Genomic DNA, 21,132 nt, shown 5'->3' with positions numbered 1-21,132 from the left:
TGTGTTGATGAGTACTGTATTGATTTGCCAAAGTTTTGTAACTTAGTAGAGGTATTACCTTCCTTAGATTTGTACCTTATGACTTAGTATGCTGTATCATGGGCTGGTTATGTTAACTGAAAAAATAAAAAGTCATTACCAGAATTTTTCAGCACTCTAAACTTAAACAGAAGAACAGCTGTTCACATCTTTTAGCATTTCACATTTGCCTAGCTTATAAATTGCCATGTTTCAAAATCATGGTTCTGTAATTGCTAAAGCATGATATGTCAGGTTATTAGAATATAATTACTTTTCGAAGTAAGTGTGACCACAAAACATCTTTTTTACATGAAGAGCTGTACATCATTTGAAATTACTCAAATGATGTCTTGATCTGAAGCATAAATCCCAGGGACTTAATATTTTTAATAATACTGTTTCACTGCGAGGGATTGAGGTGGTGAAGAAGAAAAAAGAATAATAGGATGGGGAAAAAAAAGCATTGACCTAAACTAACCAGTATGTGAATTGTTTTGCAGCTTTTATTTATGGAAAACCCTGGCTTTAGATGCCAGAGGGCAGCTGCAATCTGAAAAACAATCCAGTAAATGTATTTTGTTTTATATTTTGTAGCAGGCAATTAATTATCAACCACTAAATAAGAATATCTTTGATACTTAGAATTGTTGCATACAGAATATTTTTGTTAAAAGGTGATGAGCTTTTGCCTTTATTTCACAGTGCTTAATGTGATAAACTTCTAGTCAGTTTTCCTGTAAAAGAAACCAGTTAATATATGTACATAAACCACAAAAACAGTATACAAAACTATTTTAAAAATTAGTGTTTTTCTACTTAAAATATTGTTTAGCTCGAGACTTCTTAGGACATTTGTAAAAGCAAGTTAAAGCCAATAAGGTTTATGATTATTTTTTGTAACCAGAGATGGGTTTTACAATTAAAATAACATTTCAACTAGACAAAACATTGCTAAATATTGACATTTAATAATACGTTGCCTTGTGTAATTTCTGAAAATCATACTTGTTCTGAAAAGTGTAAGAATATCCTAATGATAAAAAGATTTCTAAACAAAATTTTATCCTGATTGATTTTTTTTACTCTGATCTAATAATAAAATTTTATAAATTTTCATTTTCCAGTGTAGTTACTTTTAGCTAAGTAGCTGGTAGTTAATGGCTTTTACCTGTTAAACTGTAAATAACATAGCAAGCATTTGAGAGGACTAAACTGGAATAAAATATTCATAGGTGAGAATTAGACACTCGGACTATGGAGCATATTATCCTATTTAATATTAAAGATGGATCTTACATGAATTAAGAAAAACCTTTCTGTTAATAAAAACTTCCTTTAAACTAACAAAAAAATATATATAGAGAGAGAAACCATGAGGAAGAACCAAACAGAAATTCTAGAAATGAAGAATACAATACTTTAATTGAAAAGTTCCCTGGAGGGACTCAACCAGGCAGAAGAAAAAATCAGCAAATTAAACAATAGGACTTTCACCACAAGTGAAACACAGAGGGAAAAAAGACAAAAGAATGAAGAAAAATGAAGAGAGTCTAAGGGCTTTAGGGAATACGATCCACTGAAACAACATACCCAAATGGGAGTCCCAGAAGGTGAGAAACAAAGGAAGGGGCAGAGAAACTGTCTGAAGAAAAAATGGCCAAAGGTGTCCCAAATCTGAGGAAAGAAATAGACATATAAATTTAAGAAGCTCAATAAACTCTAATGTGGATAAATCTAAAGAGGCCTACACTGAGATATATGATCATCAAACTGTCAAAGGTAACGAATCAAGAAACTTGAAAAGCAGTGGGAGAAAAATGAATGTTACATACAAAGGAGCTCCCATTAGAATATCAGCAGATTTCTCACCAGAAATCTCTCAGACTATGGAGAGTGGGATGATATATTAAAGTTACTGAAAGAAAAAAATACCACCATGAATATTATACCTACCCAAACTATCCTTAAAAACAGAGGAGAAATTAAGACTTTCCCAAAGAAGCAAAACCTCAGGGAGTTCATCAGCACTAGACATATCCTAAAAGAAATGCTGGAAGACATTCCACAAGTTGAAGTGAAAGGATGATAAATAGCAACATGAAAACATACAACAATATATAATTCCCTGGTAAAGGTAAATATTTAGGCAAAGAGTCCCATAGTATTGTGATATAGGTGAGTTAACAACTTAAAGTCTAGTATAGAATTTTCTCAAAAACAATTACGAATTTCTGTTAAGGATAAGCAATACAAAAAGAGGTAATTTGTGTCATAAATCAGATAAAGTGGGAGGGGGTATGGATGTAAAAGAGCAGAGTGCTTACATATGATTTTTTTCTTCCATTTATGTTTAATAACATGGGGGCAGGAGAAGTCACTTAGCTGCTCACACCAAGATTCCTTTTACAGAGAGAGACTTTATTTGAGCAGAGTGCTGAGATGAGAGGGAACCTGAGTCGCGGGAGGAACCACTTTAGCTACTCCATACAGCAAAGGAGAGAGAGGGAACACCTGAATTACATTTAAGCCTGTCAAACCCGCCTCATTGATTAATTTACGAAGTATTTTTCCTCGAAGATTGTATATAATTGTATTACATACGATTGAATTTAAGTTGTTATCGAGAGGAGCAGAATGAAGATGGCGGAGTAAGAGAATGTGGAGCTCACCTCCCACAACCAACACATCAATGAGGTGGGTATATATATATATATATATATATATATACACACACACACTCGAGTGGAATAGTTCTAATGGGAAATCAACTGGAAACTGGCAGAAGTCCTCCTATATGACCAGGGCTGCAAGAAAAATTCCCATGTAATCAGGTGGAAGAAAAGCATTGCATTGGGTCGAGATCTGTGCCCCTGAGAGGGGACTAAGAGGAAAAGGGAGATCACAGGGGTAGGCATTCACCCTGGGGAGTGAGCACATTGAGCCATAGACTGGGCATCCCAGTCCTAGGGTACTCCAGGGAGGAGACAAGCCCCCTTGGCTACTTGGAGAACTGCTGGGTCAGATAGAAAGACTGGAGGAGCCTAGACTCCATTTGTGAGGAGTGTGCAGGTGCTGGCTTGCCACCAGATGGGGCGAAGAGAAGTCTGCCCTAGGGACTGCTGGCTTGCTGGTCTCCCCAGTCTGAGCTGAGGGAACATGCTGGACCTACTCACTCAAAGCCACAGCTTGGCACTGGATCTGGGGCAACAAAGTCCTGGGGAAAGACTCCAGTGAGGGACACAGAGGAGACCCAGGGCCCCAGGGAGAGGTCCCCAGTTAGGATGGCAGCAGCCATCGTGGGTACTTTCTCAAACAGTGCCATAGAAAGCAGTCCCAACTTCTGATGGCAGCCCAGCTGCTTCAATTCCCACAACCACAACACTGGGGTCTCCAGGCCAGGTGAAGGAATGCTCCAACCCCACCCACTTTATGTCACAACCTTGCACTAAATCTGGGGAGACCAGAATAGGGATAAAGACTTGACCTTGGGTTGTGTCTGAGCAGAGCTGTAGACACCTGCAGAGACAGCACATCAGACCTTGGTAAGTGCACAGGCACATGAAAAGATGCTCAATGTTGCTAATAATTATAGAAATGCAATTCAAAACAATGAGATATCACCTCACACCAATCAGAATGGCTATTAGCAAAATGTCTACAAATAAAAATGTTGGCGAAGATGTGGAGAAAAGGGAAACTTTATACACTGTTGGTGGGAATACAAATTGGTGCAGGCACTATGGAAAGCAGCTTGGAGGTTCCTCAATAAACTAAAAATAGAACTACCATATGATCCAGCAATTCCACTCCTGGGTGTATATCTGGAATAAATGAAAAGACTAATTCAAAAAGATACATGCACCTCAATGTTCATAGCTTCACTATTAACAAAACCTAAGGCATGGAAGCAACCCAGGTGCCCATTAACAGATGGTTGGCTTAAGATGTGGGATATGTATATGCAATAGAATATTTACTCAGCTGTTAAAAGGAATGAAATCCTGCCATTTGCAGCAATGTGGGCAGACATAGAAAATATTATTCTTTGTGAAATAAGTCAAATACTGTATGCTATCACTTATATGTGGAATCTAAAATATAATACAAATTTTAAAACAGAAACAGACTCATAGATATAGAAAACAAACTAGTCACGGGTTAGGCAGGGTGGGGGGGGGAAGGGGAAGCTGGGATGAAGTGAGAGAGTAGCATTAATATACATACACTACCAAATGTAAAATAGCTAGTGGGAAGTTGTCACATAACATAGGGAGATCAACTCGATGATGGGTGATGACTTAGAGGGCTGGGATAGGGAGGGTGGGAGGGAGTCACGGGAGAGAAGGCATATAGGGATATATGTATAAATACAGCTGATTCACTTTGGTCTACAGAAAAAACTGGCACAACAGTGTAAAGCAATTATATTCCAACAAAGAGTTTAAAAAGGCAGAAGAATAAACATTACCAGGTTGAACATTGGAAAAAAAAAAAACAAAAAACTAGTGCTTACTGAAGGGGAGAGGGGAGGGAGGAGGGGTAAATTAGGGTCAGTGGCTTAACAGATACAAACTACTATGTATAAAAGAGATAAGCCACAAGGACATATTGTACAGCCCATGGAATTATAGCTGTTATCTTGTAATAAATTTCAATGGAGTATATTGTGTAAAAACATCCAATCACCCATCATGCTGTACACCTGAAAATAATATAATATTGTAAATCAACTATATTTTTCAATTAAAAAATGTTTTTAAACTAGCTGAAGGAAAACAGAAAATCCACAAATATGTGGAAATGAGACCATGCATTCTTTAAAAGCCAATGGGTTAAAGAAAAAATTATTAGAGAATTTGGAAAATATTGGAGATAAATGAAAATTAAGCTACAACATCCCATCTCATGGGATGTAGCAAAAGAAGCATGAAGAGAGAAAATTTATAGAAGTGAACACTTACATTAAAATGGAAGCAATAAATAAATAACTTTACCTTATACCTCAAGGAATTAGAATAAGAAGAAAAAACTAAACACAAATTCAGCAGACAGAAAGGAAAAATAAAGATTAGAACAGAAATTTAAAAATAGGGAATTGAAAAATAATTTTAAAAAATCAATGAAACTGAGTTGGGTTTTTGAAGAGATCAACAAAACTTACAAAGCTTTAATGAGATATAGTGAGAAAAAAGAAAAGACTCAAATATCTAAAATAGAAATGAATGAGGAAACATTACAACTAATGTCACATAAGTAAAAAGATTTACAAGAGACTACTATGAATAATTATATGCTAGCAAATTGGACGACCTAAGAAATGGATACATTTCTAGACACAAGCAACCTACCAAGGATGAATCACAAAGAAATAAGATACAAATGGGCCTAAAACTAGTGGGAAAACTGAAGATTAATCAAAACCTGTCAACAAAGGAAAGTTCAGGATTAGATGGTTTCACAGAAGAATTCTATGAAATAGTTAAAGAATAATTAACAAACTGCTAGCACTCATTGATGAGTTTAGTAAAGTAGCAGGATACAAAATTAATGCACAGAAATCTCTTGCATTCCTATACACTAACAACGGAAGAGCAGAAAGAGAAATTAAGGAAACTCTCCCATTCACCATTGCAACAAAAAGAATAAAATACCTAGGAATAAACCTGCCTAAGGAGGCAAAGGATCTGTATGCAGAAAACTTTAAGACATTGATGAAAGAAATCAAAGATGACACAAACAGATGGAGGGACATACCATGTTCCTGGATTGGAAGAATCAACATCATGAAAATGTCTGTACTACCCAAAGCAATTTACAGATTCAATGCAATCCCAATCAAATTACCAATGGCATTTTTCACAGAACTAGAGCAAGAAATCTTACGATTCGTATGGAAACGCAAAAGACCCCGAATAGCCAAAGCAATCTTGAGAAGGAAAAATGGAGTTGGTGGAATCAGGCTTCCTGACTTCAAACTATACTACAAGGCCATAGTGATCAAGACAGTATGGTACTGGCACAAAAATAGAAAGGAAGATCAATGGAATAGAATAGAGAACTCAGAAGTAAGCCCAAACACATATGGGCACCTTCTCTTTGACAAAGGAGGCACGAATATACAATGGAAAAAAGACAGCCTCTTCAATAAGTGGTGCTGGGAAAATTGGACAGCAACATGTCAAAGAAGGAAATTAGAACACTTCCTAACACCATACACAAAAATCAACTCCAAATGGATTAAAAACCTACATGTAAGGCCAGACACTATAAAACTCCTAGAGGAAAACATAGGCAGAACACTCTATGACATACATCAAAGCAACATCCTTTTTGACCCACCTCCTAGAATCATGGAAATAAAATCAAGAATAAACAAATGGGACCTCATGAAACTTAAAAGCCTTTGCACAGCGAAAAAAACCATAAACAAGACTAGAAGGCAACCCTCAGAATGGGAAAAAATAATTGCCTATGAAACAATGGACAAAGGATTAACCTCCAAAATATACAAGCAGCTCACGAAGCTTAATACCAAAAAAGCAAATAAGCCAATCCACAAATGGGCAGAAGACCTAAATAGACATTTCTCCAAAGAAGACATACAGATGGCCAACAAACACATGAAAAGATGCTCAACATCACTACTCATCAGAGAAATGCAAGTCAAAGCCACAATGAGGTATCACCTCACACCGATCAGAATGGCCATCATCACAAAGTCTGGAAACCACAAATGTTGGAGAGGGTGTGGAGAAAAGGGAACTCTCCTGCACTGTTGGTGGGACTGTAAGTTGGTACAGCCACTATGGAAAACAATTTGGAGGTTCCTTAAAAAACTACAAATAGAACTACCATATGATCCAGTCATCCCACTCCTGGGCATATACCCAAAGAAAACCATAATCCCAAAAGAAACTTGTACCATCATGTTTATTGCAGCACTATTTACAATAGCCAGGACATGAAAGCAACCTAAATGCCCAACAACAAATGAATGGATACAGAAGATGTGGCATATATATACAATGGAATATTACTCAGCTATAAAAAGGGATGAGATGGAGCTATATGTAATGAGGTGGATAGAACTACAATCTGTCATACAGAGTGAAGTAAGTCAGAAAGAGAAAGACAAATATTGTATGCTAACTCACATATACGGAATCTAAAAATGGGACTGATGAACTCAGTGACAAGAATAAGGACGCAGATACAGAGAATGGACTGGAGAACTCGAGGTATGGGAGGGGGCGGGGGGTGAAGGGGAAGCTGAGACGAAGCGAGAGAGTAGCACAGACATATATATACTACCAACTGTAAAATAGTCAGTGGGAAGTTGTTGTATAACAAAGGGAGTCCAACTCGAGGATGGAAGATGCCTTGGAGAACTGGGGCAGGGAGGGTGGGGGGGACTCGAGGAGAGGGAGTCAAGGATGGGAGGGAATACGGGGATATGTGTATAAAAACAGATGATTGAACCTGGTGTACCCCCCCCCAAAAAAAAGAATAATTAACATCAAGACTTCTTAAACTCTTTCAAAGAACTGAAGAGGCAGGGACACTCCCAAACTCATTCTATGAGACCAGCATTACGATGATGCCAAAACCAGATAAAAGATAACAAGGAAAGAAAACCACAGGGCAATATCCCTCATGAATATTGATATAAAATATCCTAAAGAAAATAATAGCAAACTAAATTCAACAGCACATGAAAGGGATCATATTCCATGACCAAATGAGATTTATACTGAATGCAAAGATGGTCCAAAACATGAACAAAATCAATGTACTGTACCTCAGTAACAGAACAAAGGACAAAACCCATATAAGTATCTTAACTGATGCAGACAAAGCATTTGAAAAAATTCAACACACTTTCACAACAAAAATCCCCACAGACTAGGAAGGGAAGAAAACTACCTCAACATAATAAAAGCCATAAATAAAAAAGCTGACAGTTAACATTATACTCAATTGGAAACCTTTTCCTTTAAGATTAAGAACAAGTGGGCAAAGATGTTCATGCTTGTCATTACTATTCAACACAGTACAGGAAGTTCTAGCCAGAGCAATCAGACATGAAAAAGAAATCAAATACATATAAAATGGAAAAGAAGAATTAAAATAATCTCTGTTTGCAGATGATATAGTCTTATATACAGAAAACCCTAAGAATCTACACACACACACACACACACACACACACACACACACACGCACGCACAAAATCCAAAACCCTGTTAGAACTAATATATGAATTCATCAAAGTTACAGGATACAAAATCAATACTCAAAAATCAGGGACATTCCTATATGTTAACTATGAGCAAACTGAGATGGAAATTAGAAAAACAATCACATTATACTATAATACTATAGCCTTAAAAAGTATAAAATTCTTAGGAATATACTTAACCAAGGAGGTGAAAGACTTAGATGTAGAAAACTCCAAAACACTGCTTAAAAAATTCCAAAGATGCTTCAAATTAATGGAACAACATCCCAAGGTCATGGAATGGAAGACTTAATATTGGTAAAATATAGTAACTGTTAGTCATTATGATGGTGTAATACTGGTATAAAGATAGATACACAGACCAATGGTATAGAATTGGGAACCCAGCGATAAACCCTCCCATCTATGGCCAAATGGTGTTCAAAAAATATTCAAGACTACACAATAAGGAGACAGTTTTTTAAACAAATGTTGTAGGGAAAACTGGATATACATATGAAAAGAATAAAGCTGGACTCTTACCTTACTCATATACAAAAATTAACTCAAAATGGATTAAGGAGCTCATTGTAAGAACAAGAACTATTAAATTCCTAGAATAAAACATAGGGGGAAAACTTCAGGACACTGAATTTGGGAATGAGTTCTTGGATATGACACTAAAAGCACAGGTAACAAAATAAAAAAATCAATTGAAAAATTGACAACAACAAATTTTAAATCTGCACACCAAAAGATACACTCAAGAGGGTGAAAAGGCAATCCACACAATGGGAGAAAAATATTTGTGAATCATATATCTGACAGAGGTCAATACTGAGAATATCTAAGACACTTCAACTCAGCAATAAAAAATTAAATAATTTGATTTAAACATGGGCAAAGGAGTTGAATAGATATTTCTCCAAAGAAGATATACAAATGGCCAATAAAGATATGAAAGAGTCTCAGTATAATGAGTAAGGAAATGCAAATCAAACCACAATTATATAGCACCTCACCCCCATCAGGATGGCCACTATTAAAAGTTCAGAAAATAAGTGTTGGTAAGGATGCAGAGAAGCTGGAAGCCTGTGAACTGTTGGTGGGAATGTAAAATAGTGCAGCCATTAAGGAAAGGCGTATGGAGTTCCTCAGAAAGTTAAAAATAGAATTGCCATATATCTAGAAATGGAACTTCTGGGTACATGTGCTAAAGAACTCAAAGCAGGATCTCCAGGAGATATTTGCACACCCATTTTCATTGCAGCATTATTCACAATATTCAAGAGGCTGAAGCAACTCAAATGTCCACCAACAGGTGAATGGCTAAGGAAGTGTGGTAAATACATACATAGAAGAGCCTACGTGCTTAAAAAGAGGAAAATCCTGTCACATGCTACAACATGGAGAAACCTTAAGGATATTGTGCTAAGTGAAATAAGCCAGTCACACAAGGACAAACACTGTGATTCTACTCATACTCAAAATTTTAAGTAATCAAAATTATAGACATAGAAAGTAGAAAGATGGTTTCTACAAGTAGGGTATAGGGGGTGGAATTAGTGATTTTTAGGTATAGTTTCAGTGTTGTAAGATGGGAAAGTTCTAGAGATCTGTTCTGCAAAAATTAATATGCTCAACACTATGGAAATACATATTTTAAAATGGTTAAAAAGGTAAATTTAGTGTTATGTTTTTTAACCACAATGTTTAAAAGCTGTTATTGAACAAGCTGCTTTACAGATAGTTTGTAAACCAATACAGGACTTTTAGAGTTCTGTTTGATTTTGAGAGATCTCAATCGATTTGAACATTTGCATTTTCTTTGATCTAACACTTACAATTCTAAGAATTCATCAGAAGTTGCAAAAAAGGTATGTGTGTATGTGTGTGTGCATGTATATATTTACATATAAATAAATAATTTTAATGCATACATATATTTATCTTAATTGTCATCATAGAACATAACAAGAAAAATGTGAAAATTTGAAATAATGATTATATTATGAGTACATAGAGGAAACGGTTAAAGAATTATGTTAATACTAGAGAATATTATGTATCTGTTATGGGCAATGATCTACCTCTGTTATTATCAATGACCTAGAAAATCATTTATAATATATTGTGTACTGAAAAATGGCAGGGTCAAAAATATACGAATAGTATGTAGTATTTTTATTTTTTAATTTATTTTTTCAAGTTTCCATTTATTTTTAAAGACCCATGCACATATTTTGTCTCTTTTTATACTCATACAATATCTACTTTCTTGAAAAGTGCACATGTGCATAATATTGAGCTAGAACCATCCATCACATAAGTGATACTTAGAAGATAAACAAAACGCATTAACATTTAAACAAAAATGAGTTTTGCCCCATCATGTTATCTACTTCTGATATAAGAATAGTGAGAAAGAAGCACAGAACAAAAATCCCTTTTGGGAAACATGATTAAACCTGCAGTAAAGCTGGATTCCCACTACGGAGAAATGTTTTGTAATGGTATGACTGAATTAAACACCTGGTGGTTGCAATATCACATTAAATCACTCCTTTTGAACTCAGTTTCACTCAGCAAGTATCAATAACTATAGTTCTGTGTTTTGGGTTTTTTTAAAACACACTGTGAAAATAAACTCATCAACCATAATTGCTTTAAATTGGTCCTAAGGTGGGCTTCCTAGGTGGCGCAGTGGTTAAGAATCCACCTGGCAATGCAGGGGACACGGGTTTGATCCTTCCTCCAGGAAAATCCCACATGCAGTGGAGCAACGAAGCCCATGCGCCACAGCTATTGAGCCTGCGCTTTAGAGCCCGTGAGCCACAGCTATTGAGCCCATGTGCCACAACTACTGAAGCCCACACACCTAGAACCCATGCTCTGCAACAAGAGAAGCCGCTGCAGTGAGGAGCCTGCGCACCACAACAAAGAGTAGCCCTCCACTCACCGCAACTGGAGAAAGCCCGTGCACAGCAAAAAAAGACCCAACACGGCCAATGAAATAAATAAATAAATAAATTTATTAAAAAAAAAAAATTGGTCCTAAAGTAAGGGGAAGCTGGTTTCAAAAAGCCACATTTTCATTCCTTCCTAATTAATAAGGCCACATTCCATCTTCATACTTATTCATCTCCATAAATTAATTTTGATTAAATGATTGCATATTTCAAAGTGTGGGTTACCAGTTTATTTATGTCATCCCTTCTTCTACTCAGTTTCTTTTAATAGGTAGGTGTCTTAGTCTATCTGAGCTGCTATGACAAATACCATAGGAGCTCTTTGGGGTCTATTTTATAAGGGCACTAATTCAACTCATGACGTAATCATCTCCTAAAGGCTGTACCTCTTAACACCATCACACCACATCAGGTCTTTAGTCAGGGTTTTATTTTGCCCTTTGGTTATTGAGGGATTTTCAAGTCCATTTAAAAAGCACTGTCAGAAACGTATTAGTAAGAGTGATTTAAAGCTAATAGTAAGGAAATTGGATGAACAAAAAGACAAAAACAAAGAACAATTCCAAAATAAAATAAAAATGCAAAATAAGAACCTACATTGTATGGGCCTTTGGAATGAGCAAACTGCTTACATTTCAGCAAGATAGATTCATCTGCTTCTTAAGAGTGAAATATTGTTAAAACTAACTTTAAACTTCCTTGTTTTAACAAGTTTTTGATGATTAAAGATACCTCTAGTTTGAATGCTTTGAGGACTGATATTTAATTAGGAATCAAGTAGTATTTAAATAGCAAAAATTTCTTTAAATATTTAATCTATGGCTCTCAAAAACCAGATAGAGAAATAAAAACCAAATTATATATTTAAAAGTACTACTTTAAAATATGACATACTTTCTATATTTTAATGGCATGTCCTAAGATGGAAAAGGAATCATACCTAAGAATTTTGTCTGAGTGTTGGGAAGAGTTTATTGGTGACATATACAGGTTGTGGATGAAGGAAAGACATATTTCGACTCTATGTAACTCAGTTATTTCCACCTTTTACAATATATATACATAATTTTTGTAAATAAAGATAAATAGGTCAAAGCAGGCTATTTCCACAGAGCTTTGCTTTAACAAACAGATGCTGCAGAGGTTAGCCCAGAGACAATATTGTAGCAATAGGTGTTGCAGAATTAGTGTTTTCATCAAGAAATACTCCAATGGCCTGAAGGGAAATGGAAATGATGATAAAATGGAATGAATACAGGAGATGGATCCCAAATGTCCTCCCCAATTTAGGCCGCTGGGGGCTCCAGAAAATCAACCAGATTTACAGACTGAATAAACTGTAATTTTTGGTTTCCAACCTGAACTAGGAGCTCAACACACAGGCTGATACTTTCATTTGTCCCTTTCTCTACTGAGTTCTCCTCTTCTTCATCGCCTTTACCTCCACTGCCTGTCACCTCAGCAGCTGACTTTCCTGGGAACCAGAACTTCAGACTGGCCCGGCCTCACTGGCTACTAACTACACTCACTGCTTCTCCTGCCTGCCTACCAGGTCATCTCCACAGGGCTGCCCCCTGAGGGGGACCCTGGGAGGGATGCCCCTCCTCTCCTGGAGGCTGAGCCAGGCTGTATGCTGGTGCTTTCTCACCAATACATGAGAATGGTACCTTAAAATCTCCATTTCCTGAGCAGACCTTGTCATATTTCTCCCCCATACCTAGTCTACTTGTTTTGATGTTTGCTCCTTCCCTGAGTAGCTGGACCACAATACAGAAGCCAGATATGTGAATATTCTTTTTAATTCTTGCTTCTTTCATGTTGGGAGCCCCGCTTCAATCATATAAGTCCAGCAGAGTCTGCTTTATTCCTATTTTTTGAAGCTCTCCATTTCTGTCTTGTTGCCAGATCTTCTTAACTAGTCTTCCTGATTCAAGCCCGGTCCTTCTTTTAACCATTCCCTGCAATGCAGCTGGAATTAGTTTCCTAAGAACAAAACGGAAAATGTTCCTCCTGACACATCCCGCAACAAAATCGAAGACCTAGTGGTTTACGGATTGCAGACAACCCATCCCTCCACGTTCTGAGCTGGGGTCATCAATGGACCTTTGCAGGCTCCTGCCTCACCCATCACTCATGCTAAACACATCATCAAACCCTTTGCCTTTTTCTGAAAGCTCCTGGGTTTTGCTCTTTCCACGGGTATTTTTCTCTTCCTAGGTTCTCCCACCGTTGCACACACCCACACCAAACAGCACGCTGATCCCTGGCAGCCCAAGACACACAGCAGAAAGAACCACCTGGCCAAAGGACCTCAGAAACTTTGCCTTGCCTGAAGTCAGGTGCTGCCGGGGTGGGGGTGGGGACGGGAGTCCGCTCTGAGTCTCTCAGGCTCTGGTGCTCCTCTTGCTGGCTCCAGTGGTCCTTCCCTCTGCTGAAGGCGACTCCAAGTGAAAACTGACAATGGTGTGCCGGCGAGGTGGGCACGGTGGCGTATAAAACCCACGGGAAAATCAGGTGTGTCCTGAGGCCTATAGAAACAGAAGAAATCGCCCCAGATGCAGCGAGCCTTTAACAAGTTCTCTGTGGTTCCTCTTATTCTTTACTCCTGCCCTTGTCCGTCCCTTGTGCAAATAGCCTGGCTTTTCATTTGATTCTCGCGCACCTTCCCTGGAATCGTCCACGTGCGCCCAACGGCACCGCGCAGAACACCAACTACGTGCGTTGGACAGGCGTGTCCCTGCTGGGGCAATCGGCTGGACTGAGGCTGACCCAGCTTGGGGCCGGGCTGCGCTCCCGCACCCGCCTTGGGGAGCTCCGCACTCGCTGGTCCTGCGCCTCTAGCGGTGGCCCCTGCACGTCTGACGCGCAAGGCCCCCGGGGCAGGGACGGACTCACCAGGCCACAGGCTATGCCATGAGGGCTGCGAGGACCCTTGTCTCCCGAGGCAGTTCGCTCCCCGTGCTGGTCCTGGCTGTGCTCCTGGTGGACTCTCTCGGCGAGGAGTTAGTGTTCCACCCTGAGTGGGGCTTTGACTCCTATGAAATCACCATCCCCAAGAAGCTGAGCTTCCGGGGAGGGGAGCAGGGCGTGGCCAAGTACGTGTCCTACCTCCTGCACGTAAAAGGCAAGAACCATATCCTCCACCTGTGGCCCAAGAGGCTTCTCTTGCCCCGGAATCTGCAGGTTTTCTCCTTCACAGAGCAGGGCAGGCTCTCGGAGGATCACCCGTACATACCCAGCAACTGCAACTATATGGGCTTGGTTGAAGGCAATCAGGATTCTGAAGCTACTTTAAGTACATGCTTGGGGGGTCTCCGAGGCATACTGCAAATCGAAGCCAATCATTACCAAATCGAGCCCCTGAAGGCTTCTTCCAAGTTTGAACATGTCATATATCTCCTGAAGAAAGAGGAGGCATTTCCCAGTCGGATCTGTGGCTTAACTGATGATGCAACAGGACAGCAGATGGCCGAGCATGAGAACAGGGCCAGGATGCCGGACTTTAGTGAGTCTTATATACATCAGACATACTTGGAGTTAGCCCTGGTCTTTGACAACAGTAGGTATTTATATTTGAACTCCAATCTTACTCTAGTCATAAATGATGCCATTCTTCTGGCTGCAATTGCAGACTCTTACTTTCAAGATGTCCGTATGAGAATACATCTATTTGCTATTGAAGTATGGACAGATGTAGACAAAATTAAAGTTAATTTTCCAAAGTTAGACCAAGTTTTAGGCCAATTTATGGTATATAGAACAAGTGTACTAAATGCTCGGTTTCCAGCAGATTGGGTACACCTATACCTTAAAAGAAATTATTCAGATGTACTTGCACAGGCCTGGGGAAATGTGTGTAGTCTGTTTTATGCTGGATCTGCAAGTGTTTTTCCTAATGTTAATGTCCTTGGACCTGCCACTTGGACTGCTCATTCTCTGGGCCATGGTGTGGGAATGCTACATGATGAAGCATACTGCCAGTGTAAAGGCAGGCACAGTTGCATCATGGGCACTGGAAGAACTGGGTTTAGTAACTGCAGTTTTGCCCATTTTTTTGCACACATACATAGAAGTGGAAGTGCAAAGTGTCTAACTAATATCCCAGCATTAGGTTATGTGACTAAGAGATGTGGAAACAAAATTGTGGAAGACAATGAGGAATGTGACTGTGGTTCAAGAGAAGACTGTAAAGAAGACCAGTGTTGTCAACCAGATTGTAAATTCAAAGAAGGTGCCAATTGTAGCACCGGCCTTTGCTGTCATAACTGTCACTTTCGTCCGTCTGGGTATATGTGTCGGAGGGAAGAAAATGAATGTGACCTTGCAGAGTACTGCAGTGGGACCTCAGCATTCTGCCCAAGTGATGCTTACAAGCAGGATGGAACCCCTTGCAAGTATGAAGCCCATTGTTTCCAACAGAGTTGCCGATCCAAGTATATGCAGTGCCAAAAGATTTTTGGACCTGATGCTAAGGAGGCCCCTCTTCAGTGCTATGATGCAGTTAATGTAATAGGTGACCAATATGGGAACTGTGGTATTTCAGGAATTCGTGAATTTCAAAAGTGTAGAAGAGAAAGGGCTATATGTGGCAGGCTACAGTGTATAAATGTTGAAACCATCCCTGATATGCCAGATCATACTATTCTAATTGCCACTCACCTGCGTGAAGAAAACCTCATGTGCTGGGGCATTGGCTATCATCTAGCCATGGTACCTATGGGGTTACCTGACCTGGGTGTGATACACGATGGTACCTCCTGTGGTAAGGAGCGGATATGTTTTAATAGGAATTGTGTGAATAGCTCAGTCCTGAATTTTGACTGTTTGCCTGAGAAATGCAACCACCGAGGCATTTGTAACAATAACAAAAACTGCCACTGCATGTATGGCTGGGCCCCTCCCTTTTGTGAGGAGATGGGATATGGAGGAAGCATTGACAGTGGGCCACCGGGACCACTAAAGGAGCAGGTGTCTGTTTCAATTCAGGTTGTGTCCCTTATATTAATGCGCCTTATTTTCTTAATTATCTCAGTGATTATTGTGTTTTTCAGGAAACTCATAGAAAGCTTATACAACCAAAGAGAAAGAAACACCACCAGTTAATGCTGGAGTAGAACACTCCAAGGCAAAAAAATGTCAAGACACCAAAAAAGTAATCAGGCAAGTCACAGTCACTCTATTACACAGGGTCATAAATTGAACAAGTTCCTCGTTTATCCAAACACTTCTTCCTTCTTCAATTCCTTAACCTAATTTTCTTTGAGGTTTTGATCAGCAAATAAAAGACATTCTTGGTTTGGAAACAAATCAGTGCATTTCACTTTCTTAGTCTACTTGCTCCTTAGTTTGTGATCAAGTTTTGGATATCCTGAAAAGAATGCCCTAGTGGCTTTCCGAACACTAGTGCTGTGAGTTTCTGAGAATTACAGTGGATTTCAGGGTAGAGTCCTGTCTCTCAGTTCCCAGCAAACAAAGCCATTGTCTGCCTTTCCCTCTGCATCTCTCAGTGTCATCAGTGAAATCATCTGTGTCTGTGTCCCATGCTGAACCATAAATGGTAACTACCACATTTCCATATAGACAGAGATAGTTTACAAGGGGTGCCCTTCAGATAAGTATCTTCTCCTGTTACAGTCACTGTATGGTTCATGGTAGTTCCATAGACGTGTGGTCTCTGACCCAGGGATTGGGTTGACCTCAGTTAGGTTGAGGACCTACCATAACTCCTGCATTGCAGCACAGCCTACAAATGATGACAAGACCTGGCAGTGTCCTGGGGGCAAGGGTCTTAGAATTCTGTGCTTTGGGTTTCTGCTTGCAGGGGCAAGTGTTTTGTGAATGTGTGATGGGGGACATCTGGCCCGAGGTTTGCAGAGGAGAGTGAAGAATGCCTGCCATTCCAAGTACACCCATGTCTGCCTCCAAGTATTCTCCCTCACCCCTTTGCCTGGTGTTTTGTCTGGGAGGAGAGGAGGAGTGACGGGCCCTTTCAGAGGAGTGAGTGACTACCCCTTGCTCAGTGAAGACCTCATCATCCCAGACCTATGTCAGCCGAAGTGTTTTGGTCTTGTTCTGGGCTGAGTCCTCCAGCTGTTCCGCCACCTTCCCCAGGGCTCCTCCTTCCCCAGGTAGCACTGTAGGTCCACTGTACCCCACCCCAGTCTCCTCTTTTCTCCTTTTTTAGTTCTTCTTCCCAAAGGAGTTGTGGGAGGCTCATGATAAAGAATGGTCCCCTTGGACTGTTTGCAGACAATGAGGTTAAATAAACTGCTCACGATTACATAACTAATAACTAATGACATTATTCAATATAGCATTATATGAATATTAGGAAATTGAATTTAGGAATGAGGAGCCATTTAAAAACTTAAGATTATTTACACACTATAAATGTTTTTAAAATTTTAAGTGTGATAAAATGTACAAATATAATTATATATATTTAAAGCATACATGACAATTGAATATGCACAGATTGTAAATGGCTACTAAGATCAAGATAATTAACACATCCAGCACGTCACATAGAAAGAACCGATAGGCTAGTCCCTATCATCAACCTCCCAGAGAATTAAAAATGAGGAAAACACTGCTCAGTTCACTTTATGAATCTGTTATAACTTTCTTAGCAAAAACCCTACAGGGACGGTACAACTAAGAAAAATTATATATGTAATCTGACCTATAAACATGGAGGCAAATGTACAAGTCATTTCCAAACTGAAACTAGCAAAGAATATTATATAAAGCCATCTTGACCAGAAATTTTTCCCCTCAGGAATAAAAGGATGGTTAATAGGAGTAAATCAACTGATAGATAGCATCACCTTAAGAAGATTCATACAATCATGGAAACAGACTCAACAAAGTATTTGGTCAAAATAAATATTCATGATAAAAATTATTAAATCCAACATCAATTTAGAAACAGAGAGGCACTTCCAAAATTAATAAAAGGTATCTACCACCATCTACAGCAAAATAATGCTTAATGGCTTAATGATGAACTTATAAATCTGTTTTCTTTAAAGACAGGAATAATGCAGATGCCAACTACATATCTTCTATTCAACTTGATCTGGAAGTCCTAGTTTTAGGCACGAAAATAAAACAACAACAACAATGACAGTCACTGCTTATAGACCATCTGGTTATATACATGAAAAGCCAAATAGATAAAAGATTAGAACTTGCTGCCATTAAAGAAGACAAGAGAAACTTTAAAAACTGGAATCTTTCCATATGATGATTAGATAAATCCAACCAACTTGTGAAGGAAATTACATGTGTTCTGGCTGTGAAGTAGTGGAGTCTATCTACCCGCGTCAATTGAGAAAAAACTGGGTTTTTGAGCATGTGGATTTGGAGACCTCTGTTGACCTACAGGAGAACATTGGTGGAAGAAAAATGGGTTTCCACTGTTCCATTTGTGCCTCAGGAAGAACTACGCTGAAAGCATGCAGTCCTCATTCCAGCTTCAAATATCTGGGTGAGAGCACACAGAGCTCTAACTGGAATTCTGTAATTTTGCCTGTCCTGACTGTCAAATCTTGTCCTTCATAGCAGACTTTCTAGATTATCAATTTATTACCAGTTAGCTCTAAAGTCACCCTTTCTGCCTCTGCAAATGGATCTGGGTCCTTAAATATCTTAGCTTTGTTGGCTGGCTCTGTGTTAAGCTTTATCAGTAGAGGGTGCTGGAGAGAAATTTAAGAGTAAGAGATTTGCTTTCTGATTGTTCCAGTGACTCCTAGGCAGGCTCCTCCTGCAGTTTAAGAAGCTTCCCCAGGCCAAACTTCTGAAGTGCAGGCAGCCAGAGGCACCCAGCAACCAGTAGCAATCCCAGGCACTCACTTTCCCCCAGGTGGTCCTGTAGTAGACTGTGTTAGAATGCCCCCGTGATGCACCTTCCCATGAACAGCTTTCTCCAGTGCCCTGCAGTGCCTCAGGGAGCACCTCCCTGTGAACAGCTTTCCCCAGGACCTTAGAGGTTGGACTTCTGGCAAGACCCACCAGAGTGTGTCTCAGTGATTTCTCTGCCATTCAGTGATCTAAGACTGTGGCCTCCAACAAGATCTGGATCTCAGCCCTAGGAGGAGGTTAATTCTTCCTGCCGCAGATGCTCTGACTCACCCGTAGGTGTGGTGGCCATATCATATATCATCTATTTTATCATAAATACTGTGTCATTTATCATATCTGCTATATTTATGCATCGTACCCATCACTGTTACTGAACTCAGGTCCGGCTGTTTGCCGCTCAAAAGTCAATACCCCAAAGAGAGGCAACTGTTGGGAGAAAGGAAAGTTGCTTTTAATTAGAAAATGCCACCAATCTGGGGAGAAGGTGGACTCGTGTCCCGAGACCAACTCCAAAGAGTCTGCTTGGCCATGAAAGTTTTTAAAAGTAAAAGGGGAAATTGATAAACCATTAGCCAGACTCATCAAGAAAAAAAGGGAGAAGATGCAAATCAACAGAATTAGAAATGAAAAAGGAGAAGTAACAACGGACACCTCAGAAATACAAAACATCATGAGAGACTACTACAAGCAACTATATGCCAATCAATTGGATAACCTGGAAGAAATGGATACATTCTTAGAAAAATACAATCTTCCAAGACTGAACCAGGAAGAAATAGAAACCATGAACAGACCAATCACAAGTACGGAAATTGAGGCAGTGATTAAAAATCTCCCAACACACAAAAACCCAGGACCAGATGGGTTACGGGCGAATTCTATCAAACATTTCGAGAAGAGCTAACACCTATCCTTCTCAAACTCTTCCAAAATATTGCAGAAGGCAGAACACTCCCAAACTCATTCTACGAGGCTACCATCACCATGATACCAAAACCAGGCAAAGATGTCACAAAAAAAGAAAACTACAGACCAATATCACTGATGAATATAGATGCAAAAATCCTCAACAAAATACTAGCTAACAGACTCTAACAGCACATTAAAAAAATCATACACCATGATCAAGTGGGGTTTATCCCTGGGATGCAAGGATTCTTCAATATACGCAAATCAATCAACGTGATACATCATATCAACAACTTGAAGGATAAAAACCCATATGATCATTTCGATAGATGCAGAAAAAGCTTTTGACAAAGTTCAACATCCATTTATGATAAAAGCTCTCCAGAAAAAGGGCATAGAAGGAAATTACCTCAACATAATAAAAGCCATATATGAGAAACCAAAAGCCAACATTGTTCTCAATGGGGAAAAACTGGAAGAATTCCCTCTAAGAACAGGAACAAGACAAGGGTGTCCACTCTCACCACTATTATTCAACATAGTTTTGGAAGTGTTAGCCACAGCAATCAGAGAAGAAAAAGAAATAAAAGGAATCCAAATTGGAAAAGAAGAAGTAAAATTGTCACTCTTTGCCGATGACATGATATGATACATAGAAAACCCTAAAGACTCTACCAGAAAACTGCTAACACTAATTGATGAGTTCAGTAAAGTAGCAGGATACAAAATTAATGCACAGAAATCTCTTGCATTCCTATACACGAACAACGGAAGAGCAGAAAGAGAAATTAAGGAAACTCTCCCATTCACCATTGCAACAAAAAGAATCAAATACCTAGGAATAAACCTGCCTAAGGAGGCAAAAGATCTGTATGCAGAAAACTTTAAGACATTGATGAAAGAAATCAAAGACGACACAAACAGATGGAGGGACATACCATGTTCCTGGATTGGAAGAATCAACATCGTGAAAATGACTGTACGACCCAAAGCAATTTACAGATTCAATGCAATCCCGATCAAATTACCAATGGCATTTTTCACAGAACTAGAAATCTTACGATTCGTATGGAAATGCAAAAGACCCCGAATAGCCAAAGCAATCTTGAGAAGGAAAAATGGAGTTGGTGGAATCAGGCTTCCTGACTTCAA

The 21,132-nt window shown here is 39.1% G+C and overlaps 1 protein-coding gene across 1 annotated transcript; it reads left to right on the top strand.

Moving 5' to 3' along the window:
- The first annotated feature begins 14,121 nt into the window (after positions 1 to 14,121).
- On the top strand, positions 14,122 to 16,311 carry LOC130833935 (disintegrin and metalloproteinase domain-containing protein 30-like). The gene has a single exon (XM_057704085.1). It carries the CDS (start codon positions 14,122 to 14,124, stop codon positions 16,309 to 16,311), a length of 2,190 nt encoding a protein of 729 aa, XP_057560068.1.
- The last annotated feature ends 4,821 nt before the right edge of the window (positions 16,312 to 21,132 follow it).

This window comes from Hippopotamus amphibius, chromosome 1, assembly GCF_030028045.1.
Source record: "Hippopotamus amphibius kiboko isolate mHipAmp2 chromosome 1, mHipAmp2.hap2, whole genome shotgun sequence".
NCBI lineage: Eukaryota > Metazoa > Chordata > Mammalia > Artiodactyla > Hippopotamidae > Hippopotamus > Hippopotamus amphibius.
This window is presented reverse-complemented; position numbering and strand designations above follow the sequence as displayed.